The sequence below is a fragment of the Athene cunicularia genome (genome assembly GCF_003259725.1).
Source record: "Athene cunicularia isolate RWA chromosome 6 unlocalized genomic scaffold, athCun1 chr6_part1, whole genome shotgun sequence".
Taxonomy (NCBI): domain Eukaryota; kingdom Metazoa; phylum Chordata; class Aves; order Strigiformes; family Strigidae; genus Athene; species Athene cunicularia.
In genome coordinates this window covers 4438907-4454845 of record NW_020799105.1, presented here as the reverse complement: position 1 = coordinate 4454845, position 15939 = coordinate 4438907, and the positions used below count along the sequence as shown (strand labels likewise).

The following is a 15939-nucleotide window of genomic DNA, read 5'->3' as shown; positions in this document are numbered from 1 at the left end:
TCTGAAGAGATGGATGATTGAGCAGAAACTGGCTGTTGTTTTGATTCAGCTGCTATTTTTTTTTTTTTTTTTTTTAAAATTTTATTTTCCCCTCTTTTTTTGTAGCTGAGCTTCCAGAAATGCTGATCTCCAAGGGCACCTGTACTTAGATGTTCAGATCCACTCTAGCACTTTCTGAACAGGAAGGTTCCCTGTCAATAGAAACAGCTTAAATGTGCAAGGAAGCCCATGATTAAAGAACTCAATGATTGATTGCTCTTTCTTGGCTAGTCTGTGTCAGCCTAGCTTGGAATGGAGAGAAATGTTTAACTGTATATTGAGAAGGAAGCCCATGTGAAACCTCAGCCACTGGTAAATTACCCTCTGGTTTGACTGACACAAATTGTCAGACACCCACAGCTGCTGCAGGTCTGTGAATCAGCTCAGCTTTAGACCCGAATGGAAATTCACATCTTCTCAAGTCATTTTGTATTTGTGCAAATGTCAGCACCCAAGCAAAAATCATCTGTTTAACCTCTCCATCCACAGACCCCAAAGTTGTTTGCAGAGTAAACCATGCCACAGTGTTGTAAGACAGAAGTTCAAGTCTGCTGAGCATTTTATTTTGTCCTGTTAAGAGTTAGTGTTGGAGTATGGTGGAGTGCCTTTGTCTCTTTATTAGAAGCTGGCTGATATGGTTCTGAAGGGTGCTCCTTTCTCCACTTCTCATGTCTTAGCTGTGGGTGTTGCTGGTCTCCCGCTCGTCATCAGTGCGACTTTGAACTTAGCATTGCCTGCAGATAGGATTGCCTGATCAGCAGCATTCTCATTTGCTCAGAACTTTGGTATAAGTACTGTTTTGGTTGGTATTTTGCATGCTGAATTTCAGGTGAGACTTGCCGGGGCTTGTTCATTCAGTTTGGAGAGGAGAGTTTGGAGAAGAGAGATTTATTTACAAACTGTGCCCTGCCTCCCACTAGCAGTGGCTGTACTTGACAGAGGGGCCTGTCCCTGCTCCAGGAGTAGACAGCTATTGTGAAAGTAGAGAACTGTCTGCCCTGATGTGTGTGTTGGCAGGATGCTGTGTGATGAAGGTATTGGTTTTGCTTTAAAATTCTCCAGGTATAAAAATATTTAAATGCGTTGGACTTGCAGAGTCGAAACTCCTTCTTGCAGAAATACCATCATTAGGTCTACTTTGGAGCTTGTGATGTAGCTTCTTGGGCATGAATGTAGACTCGAATGATGTGATGTGGAACTCGGTCTTGAACAGCTATCCTGTGCAACAAGCCTATTCTGAGACTCTGTCAAATGTGGGTAACAAAGGGGACTTTTGGCTGCATTATCCATTTCTCTGCTACAGAAGTTGGGTAGTGGGTAGCAAATGAGGCAACTGCTGCAGGAGAAGCTTGGACAGCTGCATGGCAGAGGTATTTGAGTGTACTGGAGTCAAGAGGCCTCAGACTGAGAAACAGCAGTTGGTAAATGATTCTGGCAAGCAGCGGGGGAACCTAATATAGTGACCTACAGGTCAGATGGCCTTGAAAGGGATGGAAATCATGCATCTGCATTTCCCTTACTGAGTATGTTGGGCCTAAGTAGAGCAATTCCTTGGGCGACCTATTGTCAATAGCTCAAGTTAGATATGGGCAGGGGAGTGATAAAACAGCAAGGGTCTGCACTTCTTTTATGGAGCCTATCAGTAGGGCTCCAGTCAGAAGAAACTGCAGTTCAAAGTTATATGCACCTGGCTTTGGATATGCTTGATACTCCAGAGGTGTATTTTAGGCTTCTATGGCCACCAGATCTTGTACCCTGCCATTGTTGTGATGCTTCTCTGTTGGTTTGACTCCTGCCTATGCATTCCTGACAAGAGTAAAGCAGAGCTCCACCTAAAAGCAAGTTTTGAGAAGTTTGGGCCACTGGGCCAAGAGCTTCCTGAGTTACTTGCACAGTGTAACTTCTGGTGCAGTCTGCTTTTTGTGGTTCTATAGCAGCTGCTCAAGTTTTTTTTTTTTTTTTTTTTTTTTTTTGTGTCTGTGCTGGAGGCAGAGATGCTCTGATTCTTGGGGCTTACCCTTTAGGGGGTGCTGAGGTGGCCTGTTGGGCTGGTTTTGCCCTGGAAGAGAAGCCTGTTATTTGCTGTGCTGTTGATGTTGGAAGTGTATTTTGCTTGAGTGACGCTCCGAGCTGCAGCTGGCCCTTGTATCAAGCTGCTGATGTGTTGTGCAGTTGACCGCTGCCTGGATTTAATCTCTAACCTTTGATTGTTCTTAAAAGCATGTTCTAGGGATTGCATTCCCACCCACGCTGCTCCCGTGACCCCTTCCATTTCCTGGGTGTCTAAGTACAGAACAGAAAAGATTAATTAACCTGGGAAGTAACCTCTTTTTATGGGGGAAGTGATTTTCTGTCACGCTCTGTTAGATCCTATTGATTTCTGTTTTTCCCCTCTTTGGCCTCTTCTGCCATATATTCTCCTCTTTGTCATGCTTCAGTAGGAAGGTGATATGTGATATGCTGGGGGTTTTTTGCTGTTTCCTGGCAGAGAGCTGGGATCTCCTGAGGCTGTTGCTTGAGTGCCCAAGTCTCTGCCTTTTCTTGGAAAGCTTTGTTGTCAAGATAAACTGCTGGTTAGTAATGGGATGTTGACATAAGGAGTAAAACCTCCTGATTACCCTCTTTTTTTTTTTTCTTGACAGTGAGAAGAGCATTTTCTGTACTTTTGCCCTCTTTGCCCATTGTACGGTCTCTCATCTCCTGGCAGAAGGGTGATGCATTTGCCATGGGGTTTTCAAGTATGTGTGAAATGGAGAACCTCAAACCATCAAGTGTGCCTGCTGTTTCTGTCCTCCTGGGCGGTGTCAGTGGCTGGGTCCTGATGCTTTTGAGGTGCCTGTGTATTTCATAGCTACACCTCCACTTGGTGTCGAAATGGAGGAAGCTGCCAAGTCTGGGCTGTCCCACTGTCTTGTCATTAGAGAGGTAGATTGTGACAAGTGTGACGGGAAGAGACAGGGCCTTGGAGCTGAGTGGGAGGACATGGGGGTGTCCCCTGTTTCAGAAGGAACAGGAGTTTCTGTGCAAAATTCCATACAGGGAATGGGAAAAGTGTTTTCTTCACCATGAGTTCCCTTCCTCCTGTACACATTTGTGTATTCCTCCCACTGGACAGTCATCTTTATGCTAATGCAGCTATTGCAGAGATAAAAGCTTACAAACTTAAATGCTAAATACATGCTCTCTGAGCAGGATACCTCAGTTTTGAGAAGGCTGTTGCTGTTTACTAATGTATTTGATTTTTAGACAGAGCCTTTCTGTGATTCAAGTCAGATATTTCACTAGTTGGAGAAATAGTTTTCCTTCCAAAAGTACACTTTCACCTTTTGTATTAATTTCTCAACTTTCATGGATCTGGCTGAATTTCTCTTCTTTATGTATAAATATTTTATGGTACTCCTGTGTAGAAGTATTGCAATTCAAGCATCAAAGACTTAAAATCTAAGGGAGCATTGTTGTTTCTTTCAGACTTTTGTATTGTTACAGGAAGCAGTATTCTGAAGAAACAGTTGGCCTTCGTACTGCCTGTCCTATTGCTGCTCAGATTTAGCTGATCAGAATGAGGAGCTCTGCCCAAAAGTAGAAATAAAGCTCCCTGTGGCAAGGTTTGTCATCTAGGTTGTCCTAAAGGAAGATGCATGAAGAACAGATCCTGTTAATTTACAAATCTTAGGCTGCACTTTCCCTAAAATAGGCAATTAAACCCTGAGGGGTCAGTGAAGGAACATGAGCTCTGTTTGCAGACCAAGCAGACTGATCCACAGATGATGTGGAGAGCCATGCTTCTAGCTCTCAGCAAAACAGGGCCTGGCTGTTTGGTGCCAGGCTGTTTGAAAGCCTGCTTTCATTGTTTACTACATTACATGGGAGAAGGGGGAGAAAAGCTAATGGGAAGGTTTTGTAGAGAAAGAAGGTGAATACTTTGGTGAATGGAATACTCCAGGAAGCTCCTGAAGACCTTACTGGATCATAGTCTTTGATCTTAGTTGTGAGTGGATGCAGGAAAACAAAACAACAAGCTCAAGAGTCTTAAAATGCATTCAGTTCAGCATTTAAAGTTGTTTTCTTCATATTGGTTTCAAGACTTTGAACTTTCAGTTTCTGTGTTGTGGGTTTTTTTGAAAAAAATGTTTCCTCATGTCCTTCATTAATCCCAAAGACTCCTAACATACCTTAAAAAGGGGGAACAGTGATCTGTATGTATTAATACAAGTTGGAGGAGAGGCATTGGAAGGTCTCACAGGAAAACTGGGAGAGCTGGCAATGTTGCTATCAGCAGAAGGCAGCATTGTCAAAGGAGCAACTGCATGTGGGGCTGGCTGGGGAGGCCTGGGACTCTTTAAAATATGCTTTGGAAGGAGGTTTGCTATCCATTTTGAATGCAGGGCTGGAGCTTGGTGACCTCTCCCTGCTGTACTATTTTCAGAATGCCAAAGTGCCCTTTCAGCCAATGTGAAGGCTCAAGGGATTTTGTTTAGGGGTGTGCAGGTCTTCCTTTCTGTGTAAGGAGTGGACCTCTTACCTTCTCAGAGGTGCTGCTGTGTGATGCAGGCAACTGCTGTTTCCTTGAGGGCTGGCCTGAGGATGCCATTGTCCTCTGAAGAGAGAAACTCTGGAATGAGCCATGTCCTGGAGGGGCGGGAGGTGAGGGATGGAGTTGTGTTGCAGGTGGTGCCTCTTCTCTCCTGATGGTGGTGAGGCAGAGGGAGTGCTGGATACAGCCAAAGTCCTGTGCATCCTGGGGCTCTTGTAACTTGTTATCAGAAACCTGCCAGCAACCTCCATTACACTGTCACAAGCCAAGGTCCTGGCATTGTCTCCATCCCCCTGACTTGCCCTGAATTTTGCTAACATGCATGAATGCAGAGTCCTGAAATTCAGGTTCATGGTTCCAAAGTTCATGGTCCTGAGAATAAACAAAAAACTATTGTGGTGGCTGAGAGCTGGATACCCCATTAACCCAGAATCATGAATATTTATCATGCTGGATTACAAAAGAACATAGAGGCTATATTGTATTTCCTATAACTTTATTTCCATGGCATCTTTTCTTGGCGGGTCACTTTAATGTAAGCTTTGCTTATTTAGTTGCACACTTTAAGCCGATTAACTTTTTACTAATAAAATGTGTGTTGACTCCCTTTGTCCCAGCTCCTGTTTGTTTGTACCTACACTTCTGTGACAAAGAGTCACAGAGAACTGCTTTAAGCTCCAGCTAAATCCCCTTGCTGGAAGCTTTGAACGAGCTGAATGTGTCTGGGGGTGATTTCAGCCTTGCATTTTCTCTCTTGCCATCTTGCTGCCTGGAAGTTGGGCCCTGCAAAGCAAGCTCTTCTGAACACCCTCTCCATTTCTGAAACCATTTCTGCTGCTTCAGGATTTCGCAGGAACGATCCAGCCTGTTACTGTGGCTCTCTGACCTGGGTCTGAAAAAAATACAAGTGGGGGCAACTGGATAAGCTTTCCAGCCATGAAGACTGATCTGTGGCTCTGCATGTTCAGTAGTTTCCCAGCTGATAACCACATTATTCTTTCTCATCCTACATACCTTGCCCTGTTGTTCAGTGCCCAACATGCTGCATGTTTTACTGTGACCTCTCTAGGAACATCCCAGAGATTATTACATCCTGCTGTTTTATTAAAGGCCCCCTATGAAAATTATTCTTTTCAACTGAAGGCAGTTCATACTAGAATTTTAAAGTTAGGTGGCAGCCTAAAGGTATGGATAAGTACTTGGAAAATACTTTCTAAAGTCCTTTTTTAAATCTGTTCCTTTGTATTTGGAGCTTTGCTAAAGCTAAAATGATCCCGTAGAAATGTACGGTTAATACTTAAGAATGACTGTTCTGCCTTAAAACAAACTCAGTAGCCTGTTTCAGACCTGTCTTCAAGGCCCTGCATCTTCCTCTCACATTTGTCACGATCTACCTCAAACGATGAGCCAGTGGGACAGCCCAAACCTGGCAGCTTCTTCCATTTCACACCAAGCAGAGCTGTAGCTATGAAATACCCAAGTGCTGCAAAAGCGTCAGGACAGAGCAGCAAATGCCAAGGGAGGTGTAGAGAAAAGCAGGGTGAAACAGTGATATGGCCAAAAAGTGTCCCTGACTCTAGTGGGCCCAGAGCCAGAGATGGTTCACTGTCTTTAATGATCTTGGATAGCTTTGTCTTCCATCTCCTTTCTTTTTGAATCTCTGTAAGGTTTTAGCATCCACAGCCTCCTGGGATGAGAAGTGCCAGAGCTTAACTGCAGCATCCCTTTACTCTTTTCTTATTCGCTTGTGAGTTAGTGCATCAGGTGTTGTAGAGGTTTAGTTAGTGTTGCCTACCAGCTCCCATTCTTGTGTCCTTTTAGACCAAAGCTTCTCATGTGTTGTCTCTGTCTTGGGGAGGTTTCAGAAGAACACAGCTGTGTTTAATAGCAGAAAATACTCATCCTTTGCTATTGCAAGAAAATCCTTTCTTTAAGAACTCTGAGATCACACTGGCTGGGGAAAAGGAGGGGAAATGTTGAGGGCAGTAGCAGCCATGCTCCACACCTGATGGAAATTGCTTAGTGCTGCTTTGCAGCATGTTTTGCAGATGAGTATTGGACCACTCAGGTTTGAGGGATAATTTTGAATCTGCCCATTACTTTTCTTGCAGTGGAGAGGGGATGACTAGTGGAGGTGCATGCCATTGCTTCCCCATCTCCTGTCCTCTCCAGGAAAGTGTCTAACAAATTGTGATGTAAGGTGATGGAAGGTAGGACAGTGTAGTATCTGAACATCTTCTAGTACTGGAAGTTTGAAACTCCTGCTACTTTGTTAGTTTTTTGGTGAGGTTTTGTGGATGGAGGTGGGGTTTCAGAAAGCACCTTGTATTTGTGATGGGCCTGATTTCAGGGAAGCACATTGTGCCTTGAATACAGGACCCCTGGGAAAGATGATAAGTTGTTCTTTACCCAGTCTCAGCTAAGCATTTGGCGGCTGTGGTATGGTTTTATGGTGGACATAGACAGGTAGCTCCGTGTTGTGGCATTGACAGATGGCTGCAGGTGGTGTTCATCACATGGACAGTCAGTGGGTGAACTAATGAGGTTAAGAAGAATAAAAAAGGGTATGTTTGTAGAGTCAGTAGTAGTAGATCTCTAGTAGTACTCATTCAGCTGTGTTGGTTGGGGCTGAGAAGGTGTGTGAGAATAAATATGCATTTTCTATCAGGGTCAACAGAAGGAAACATGAAGATGGTGCTCTGGGTGAGTTGGTTCTGTGGCTTGCCCTGAACCCATAGTATGCTGGTCCAGAGCAAAACTTTGATTATATGAGCTTATAACTGACTTTCAGCTAGTTTGGGATTCTGCTTAGGAGCTAGGGGTGACTAGGGAAGAGCAGCTTTAAAGAACAATGGATAGGATCACTTCCTGGCTTGTGGAAGTTCACAATCTGTCCTAATTTTGATGGCACTTGGCAAGCATGCCGTGACAGTGCACCTCCTTCAGCTAGTTTATACACAGTATTCTCTGCTGATGGCAGAATCATGTGTATTTAGTGCAGTGCATTGTTTTTTCTCTTGGGGGAATATATTGGGGTTTATTTATTGCTTCTAGATCTGTGAAGTTCCTTGGGTTGTCTTCTCCAAACTTCCCAATGGCTGTTTGCCCTGTGTCTGGGACTAGTGAAGCAGGTGAGGTTTCGTATGAGTCATGACTGATTTTCAACATCTAGTGTGTAGATGTAAAAGGGCCTGCTAGCAATAAACCCAGAGAAATACATTGATATGTTCCCCCTTTCCTTTGCTCTCTGACACATTGTGCCACCTTCTGTCACTGATCTTGGAACCTTTCTGTGCAGTCAGAGCTCATCAGGAGACAGCACCAGCCTTAGCATGTGAAGCCATCACCAGCCATAGAAATACTGGTTTTCCATCTGATGATACTCAGTTCCTGTGCGAAAGCTGTGCCATGTCCTGCACCTTTGATGTGAAAGGACACCGTGAACTATACTCATCCTGCCTAACCAGCATTAAACAAAGTATAAATCTCTGTGCTGGATGCAAGCTTTCTTTTTGGTGCTTACAGTATCCTTTTGTTACAGCAGGTCCTGCTAAGGACACAGAAAATTTAAGGATCTTGGTGCTTTCAATTTCCTCCTGGCTGAGTAATATAAAAATCGGTTTGACATGTTTAAATTACCCCTCTGTCAGCATTGTAGTCCAACAGTCTCCATCATGTCAACATATCTATGGAGTGGGGTGCATACTGCATGATTGTGGAGTATTTGAATGTGTCCAGTGAAGACTGATGCAGGGCAGTGGTGTCCAGATAAATGAATGGACATGAGACTACTTGTATAGTTGAGTGTGCAGAAGCAATTGTCATCTGTTGGTTGCTTTGTTTGAGGAGTGGTATGTAGGGAACTGAGTTACATTTTTCTGAACTTCCTTAAATACTACATTTCTAAACTTCCTCAGAGTTCCAGACCTTGGTAATATCCCTTTTTACCAGTGCATTAGCCTCTTCAGTGTCTGATGGTGATGGAGCTCTGTCCTCTTTCAGGTGGATGAAGAGTGGATGCAGGTTTGTTCCCCACTATACTGCAGGTCTATGCAAAATCTGGAGGGGAATCAGAAGAGTACAGCTTGAAGACCTCCATGCTAGGCAATGCTGCTTCGTGATGGTTTTAAACTTATGCCACGTTAATATTAAAGTATGGGTGTGTACCATGCAGGGAAGCACTGGCATTTGATGGGTTAAAAACTGTGGTGGTTTGATGTAGCTGCAGAGGGATGACTGACAGGACGGGGAGCAGATCTGCTGCTGCTGGATGGTTACAATAGCTCAGTATCTGGAAACTCTTTTTAATGGGGGCAGACCTTCTGGAAAGTGCTTGCATTTTGCTTTCTACTGATCCATAGCTGGCGTGGGAATCCTGCTCCCTGAGAGGGCAAGCCAGGGCAGATCTTCCTGCTCATCCTTTCTGCTAATGGTCAGAGGGAAAGGGGTTTGCTACAGTTCCCTTGGTCTCTCCTGCTGAGCTAATGCCCTGTCAGTGGCATCTTCTGGAGAAGCAGGAGGTGTTGAAAACCAGCAGCCACTGGAACAAATGCCTGAGCACTGAGTCTTCTTTCTGAGCCAGCATAAATGTCCTGCAATAAATGAGCCACTTCCCATTTTTGGTACCTTCCTTTTTTCCACGAGGTCTGGTGATCCCCTGTTCTGCTGATGCCCAGGGGTGCTCATGGCAAGGCCTGGCTTAAGGCTGTGGGAAACTGGAACTAGTTTCTAATTTGCAGCTCTTGGGGCTAGAGTTTCTCCTGACATTGGTCTGCCTGGGGCTGGGAAGTGTTTTCAGAGCCTGAGGCATAAAACGGCTTCCCTGCCTCAGAGCAAGGCTAATGCAGGGAGACCTTACTGGCACTGTTAAATTCTGGCAACTGTCTCATATAGACAGCTCTGTCCCCTCTCCCCTTCGCTTCCTGCTTTTGTCAAACCTCAACATCCCACTTCAGACAGACATGCTTCTGACACAAGACTGCTTGCTATCCAGGGGCACAGACAGCTTGTCAAGGAAAGAAGTTGACTTCATTCCCTGAGTAAAGACATTTTAGTAAGGCTAGGAAATGTCAAAATTGAAGTTTTCTGTTGCACCTTCAATCCAGCCCTGCTTATGTGTTGCAATAGTCACTAATTATATGACTGTATGATGCTGCTCCTGGAATAGATCCAGCTGTGGGGTAAAGGGGACTGACAATGACAGGGATCCTCTCTCTTGCAGAGCCAGGGATGTATACACCGAGCAAGGATTAAAAAAGCCTCCATGTTTTAGACAGCCGAGTGGCCCCATGGCAGAGTGTGCGCTAATGCTCTGCATCCGTATTCCTACAAGGTCTTGAGTCTTTCCAAGGCTCCAGCTGTGGCACCAGTTTTTCCAAGGCTCCTTGTTACCTTTGTGCTTTTCTGGGTGTTCGACATGAAAGCATATTGATCACTTGCAATAGTACCAAGTACTTGCTGCCCCAAAGGAGGGAGTGAATCTCTGGCACAGACAGGACTAGGCTAATGCACAGGGTACAGCTGGGGTATTTCAGATAAGGGATGGCCACCAGAAGTGGTTATGGTGTATATTTGTATATTTATACAGTTGTAAATTTAATGTAGCCCTGTGAATGTTTGTGAAGGCCTGGGATGAGTAACTCTGGGTGATGCTTTGTTTTCAGGACAAACCTGGAAAGGGAGGGATGGGCATACTGGAGTAGAAGACCACCCACTGCCTAAGGAGGACTCAGCAGCTGCTGTCTAAGCCAGCCATGTCCACTGGCACTGCAGTGGTGGCCACTTTATTCTGGCTTAAGTCTGGGATGCTGCTGAGGAAGACAGTCTTCCCTCCCATTTTACTTCTTCCAGTATTGGTGAGCTGTGGGAACTGAGTGCAAAGAGGGACTGACCTGGTTGAGAACAAACTGCTTTTTAGTGAGTGGTAAAACCAAGCTGGTTTTTACTGTGTTGCTTCCCAGTACTGTGAATGATTGTGGTAGCACAGGAGAGGCCATAGTAACAAGTGACTGGGAAGGAGGAGAGGGGGAAAAGAGATAAAACCAGCTGCCTCTGGGAGTGTAAACCAACTATTCTACAAGCTGCATGAACAGTGAGATGGTATTTCTGTTGTGCATGTGCTTGTCTCTTTGTGCTTGCTTGTCTGGACAATCATAGCTGTAGTTAATCTTCACTGAGAGACCCTCCAATTTCCATGAAGTTGTAGGAGATTTTAGGTATTAATGATCAAATGTGACTGGATGGCACTAAGAATGAGTTAGTGGTTCATGTAGGTGTGTAAGGTAGACCATATTTGCATATGCATGAACCATAAACCTTGTTGGATGTCATCTTCTGCTGGATGCTTTAAGCCAGTCTTGCTGCATGAGGGGACAGAGCTCTGTTAGGCTGACCTCTCTTTCTGGCCTTCCCTGGGAGGTGAAGGATTAATGGTGCCTCCTTCAAATTACTTAGCACTATAGTTTTGTGCTGGCTCTTCACATCTGCTCTGATACAATGCTGAATGCCATGAAGGGCCTTTAAATGGCAAACAGCCTCTACCTGAGATCCTCTTGGTTTCAGAGCCTTTGATTCCAGTCTGGAGCTGAGTCTACTAACAACTATATTTTGTATGAATTCCACTACCTTGCCTTTGGAGATGGCAGTGTGTTGATTTTCCTTCTGTACCCAATCTCTAGTGTACTGATTTCTGTTCATGAGAAGACCTGTGTGTTCTGCAGTGATATCCCCAAAAACTGCATCTTACCATGAGGAGACATACTGTGATGGAGAGCATGGATATGTTCCTAGCACTCTCTGAGAGCAGCCTTCTATCACTGTAGCCTCATACTTGCATGTGCTGTAGGCTTCCTGCAGAGTTCAGGGCATGAAGTAACTCTTGTAATTTGGGCCCACGGGAAGAGACTGAACTGGAGAGAACTCTGCACTGACAGTGGAGGAAGCAGAGGTGGCTGCCATTAGCATGCTGAATCGCACAGCATTTTCATTAATTCCAGCTGTTTAATGGGATTACATGAGGAGCGGCTTCTGCCTGCAGGCACTCACTGACTAGTGAAGTCTGCAGCTGTCTGTATCGGTTATGTGCAAATCCTATGCCTCCCTTTTATGCATAAGGAATTTATGAATGATGGAAACCATGTGAATCAATTGCATGAGTAATTTTTCATGTGCTTCACCCTATGTCAGATTTGAGGGGGACTTTCAGTTAACTATGCCTGTGGTCCCTGACAGCTTCCCCAAAGAGGGAGGAGATGCCTGGGGACATCCACTGGGTATAGGAGTAGGATAGCTTTGGTGGATGTCAATCCCCTTGCCTTGGGCAGCAGGAGACAGCCCAGCGTGCAAGTGAACGTGGATGAATGTGAAGAACTCTTGTCTTTTCCTTGGTCTGACTGCCCTTTCTGTAGCATGACTGCCTTGTGAAATTGAAAGGACTTGAAACCCTTCAGCCTCAAGAGAAGGAAGGTAACTCCAGCACCTTGTTGCTGGCCAGGAGCATGTGGTCTACCTAATGGTGGAACACTGGGATGGGGATCTGGGACATCCGGCTCTACTTTGGATTCTGTGACCAAAAAAGTTGCTTCATTTCTTCAGGACAGGCTGAGAAATATATCTTTGGGTGGCTCTTTGGGATATTTGTTTGGTACCTGCTTCAGCAAGCTTTGTCTAAAGAGGTGAGGCGGGTGTTGCTGTGCAAGGCCTGTTCCAACAGGCACGGATTCCGTACTGCACTTTCTTGGGGTGCAAGTATAACATGCCATTATTGACAAGGAAAATGGTGGTGTCCAGGTATTTTCCCCATTGAAGTTTTAAATCCTTCTAATAGCCTCCCCTGCATTTTTAAACAGAGATATTTATTGCTTGCTTCCCTGACCAGATCTACCTTTTGGAGAGCAGTACCCCTGAGTGAAGGCCTTACTTGTCTATTTACTCAGTCCTCCCATCTACCCAGCTACAGACCATTAGTTTGGATGTGGTCCAGCTGTAATATGGCAAATTACCTATTTGTAGGCTGGACCTGAGCAGGAAGCCATAATGGGTATATTAAAAGTGAGATACTAATTTCAGATGGCATGGCAAAATGCGGAAACATAGAATTATAGCTTACATGGAGCCCCAGAGCTTCATTTATGCTTTGAGGAGTTCTAACAGCTACAGCCTAGCACCTGATGGTAATGTCTGGATGAGGGCTGAGCAAAAAGCATGCCTGTCCTATGGGTAAGTTCTCTGGAATCAGGAGCAGGGGTGGTTGCGCTGCCTGACCTCATAGATGATCTTCACGTGTTGAGGTGTTCCTTACAGGTTTTTTCCAAAGTCTGCTCACTGTGGTCCACAAAGCATGTTGCTGTGGTGGCACGATATCAGGAGGAGACAGCATTTGAACCAGTCAGCAGCATCTGACTGTAGAAGCGGCTGGGCAAGCCCAGGCAGACCTTGGAACAAAAGAGCTATTTCTCTGAAGCTGTGTGATGAAACTTTTCTCTGTGGAAGCCAGACAATCTCCCCATTTATTTGCAAGTGGCATTTGGTCACAGTTTTTGGCAACATATGGAAACTGTTTAAAATAGCTGTATGAGCCGTACATGAAACAGATGTATATTCTTGAGCAGGCTTTTGTCACTGATGTTTGAGCGAGTGAAGGGTGCAGCTGGCTCGCTTGGGAAGTGGGGAGCATGTCCTCACCCAGATGTAGTTAAGTGCTTGAAGTGAAACAGAGAACCAGAATGTTACAGGATGTGTGTCGATAAAGACCCAACTTCTCATGGGCACCTACTGCATAAATAAGGTGAATGAATGTAATGACACTTAACTCTTCACTGCTTTCCTGATTGCTCACTACTGGTGCAGGATCAACTGTGTCAACAGAAGACTGTAGGTCCATGACCCTCTTGCTAGTGTCTTTCACTTGTATGCTTGTATATTGACACACTAGTTTAAAGCTCTCAGGTCTGATCAGGGTGCAATTCTATGCCTTTCTGAGCAATCTTAGTAAATAGAGAGTAATGAAATCTTGTTGAAGAAAACAGAACATTGTGACTTCTGTGGCTTTTGGGTGTGAATTTTGAGGGCAGTTTTGTGTGAGGAGAAACTGCACCTGAAACTGATGCCTCCTTAATGAGCTGTGACAGCCTCTGAACTTTAAATCCTTGTGGAGCTCTGTACGCTGGGAGGATTGTGTTGCTACACAGTCATAGATGCTCACTGTGGTGTGTATATCTGGGACAATAAAAACCAGCGTTGAATATTGAGAGTTTTGACTTTTATACATGCTGACTGTGATGGGATAGACCAAGGTGGAAGTTGCTGAGACTGCAGTGGTGGTTTCTGTGGATGTTTGGGTAGCTGAGTTTAGCTCATGTGGGATGGTAACACTGAAAGTAATGGAGAGTTTATGGTAGTGAGCTTCAGAAAAGGGTGAGGAAATAGTAAAAGCAGAGAGCTGGGAGCACTGCTCATAGGGCTGACTGGAAAGAAAGAGGTTTGAGGACGTCAAAAGGAACCATCTGAAGGAAGGCCATGGCAGGATGTGCATCTCTCCTATGAGGGCAGCACTGTGATTTTGTGTGCTGCACAGGGATGTCTGTGCAGTGCAGTAATCACGTATGGGTGTGCTCCTGACAGTCTTGTAATGTTCACTGTGGCAAAGTAGACTTGAAAAGTGTCTGCTGGGGCAGACTGGCTGACTGGGTCCTTCGCCATCTGTCTCTAAAAGTCCAAATCCAGAAAGGTGTTTGAACAGGCTGCTGACAAAGGCTTATGAGCTGCAGAAGGCGAAGCAGGACATCCTGTTTACTATATACAAAGGATGAGAAAACGCCATCACGGGTTTTTTAGGCTTTCTTGTAGGAGTTTAAAACAGGCAGGGAATGACCAGAGGGGAATGAGGTGATTTAGGGGGTTCTAGTTGTCTCCCTGGACCAAGTGTCCTTGCAGCAGCCTGTGCGCTGAGCCGTGTCATGCTGAGCTAGCAGCACAGTTCCCATCTGGGGCATTGCTGTATCCTGCAGGATTGTCCCCTCCTGGGAAAGCCACTTCTTTGGATTACATAGCACTAGAGGACAGGTTTCTGTGACCAAGGTGAGTTACTTGGCAAAAGCCTGGTTTTGGGCAAGTTGGTGGTGCAGGGAGTTTCCCTGAGGTGCACAGTGCAGAGGTGTGAGTGCCCCTTCTCAGACACCAATGACCTGAGCCTTCCTCAGGCTTGCAGGCAGCCACTCCACGAGCACAGGCAGCCCCTCTGTGGAGGGGATTCCCTTTGCTGTAGCATCAAAGGCTCCAAATGTAAAAACAATATGTTTTAAAACTTAACAGGTGAACCAAACAGCTGTTTGTGATGACAAATACTGATATTTTGGCTTACGAACCTGGGTAAAACATCTCTTGGGATGTGTTTGTCTTCTCCTTTTTTTTTGTTTTGTTCATAAGTTTCTTTGAACCGTTTTGGCCAGTGATGAGACTTACCCGGAAGCATCCTTGTCACAGGCGTTACTCTAGTAGTGTTTTGCGTACTGCAGGGGGTGGAGCTCTTCATTTTGCAAGGTTATTATTAACTCCTAAATACTTGTGGTGAGGCCAGTCCAGGATGGTGGCTGGATTCTTCGCAAGGAAGGGCTGTGCTCTGCTGCCAGGGTGAGCAATTTCCACTCCTCCTGCTTGGGGTGCTGTAATTTTCTGTGTATAGTATCTCCCTCTGGAGAGCGTTTGTAAAGCTTGATTTTTGAAGGGAAGAGGGAGGAAAGGAGATAAAATCTGCTAGCCTCCTTTTGTTGTGTGGTTTGGTTTGTTGGGGTTTTTTTGTTGGGAGGGGGAACATTTTTTTGTATTTTGCCCCTTGCTAACACAACATAAAGACCATGGTTTAGACGGCATCACAGCTCAGCATGTGCCTGGGACAGTGCTGGTGCCAACACGCTTCCCCTTTGGTTTCTCTCCTAAATCTGTGGTGCCTACTGCTTTGCTGTGTTGTGCTACAAGACACACTCACCTGTTGCTTGTGCTATCACCTCTTGATGCTGTGATTTTTGCAGCTTGTGAGGGTCCCAGTTCTGTGGAGTGCTAAGCCTTTCATTCCCCGGAGTGAGCTCAGTCTGCGAAGGTCCTCACTGGTGTACAGAGCAGTAATGTAGCATTTGCCCAGTTCTTGAGATTTCATGCAAGGATGGCTTTTTTTTTCTTTTTCGGTCTCTTCTGCTGGGACATCTATGCCTGGCTGAGGGCACAAACCCCCACTATAGTCTGGAGGTGCCATTGGTTACATCCCATGCCCCCACCACGCCATTCAGTGCTGCAGCCGCTCTGGCTCGTAATCTCATTCTGATCTCTTCATTGTTGTGTTTTTGGCAACGCAAATTCCCCGCCCAGGCCTG

The 15939-nt window shown here is 45.3% G+C and overlaps 1 protein-coding gene across 1 annotated transcript in view; it reads left to right on the top strand.

Moving 5' to 3' along the window:
• Window positions 1-15939, top strand: part of TLL2 (tolloid like 2) — a 114397-nt gene that overhangs the window by 11962 nt on the left and 86496 nt on the right. Inside the window, exon 4 of the mRNA XM_026851468.1 lies at window positions 10372-10428. Within this exon, the coding sequence (XP_026707269.1) occupies window positions 10372-10428 (57 nt within the window). The remainder of the gene's footprint in view (window positions 1-10371; window positions 10429-15939) is intronic.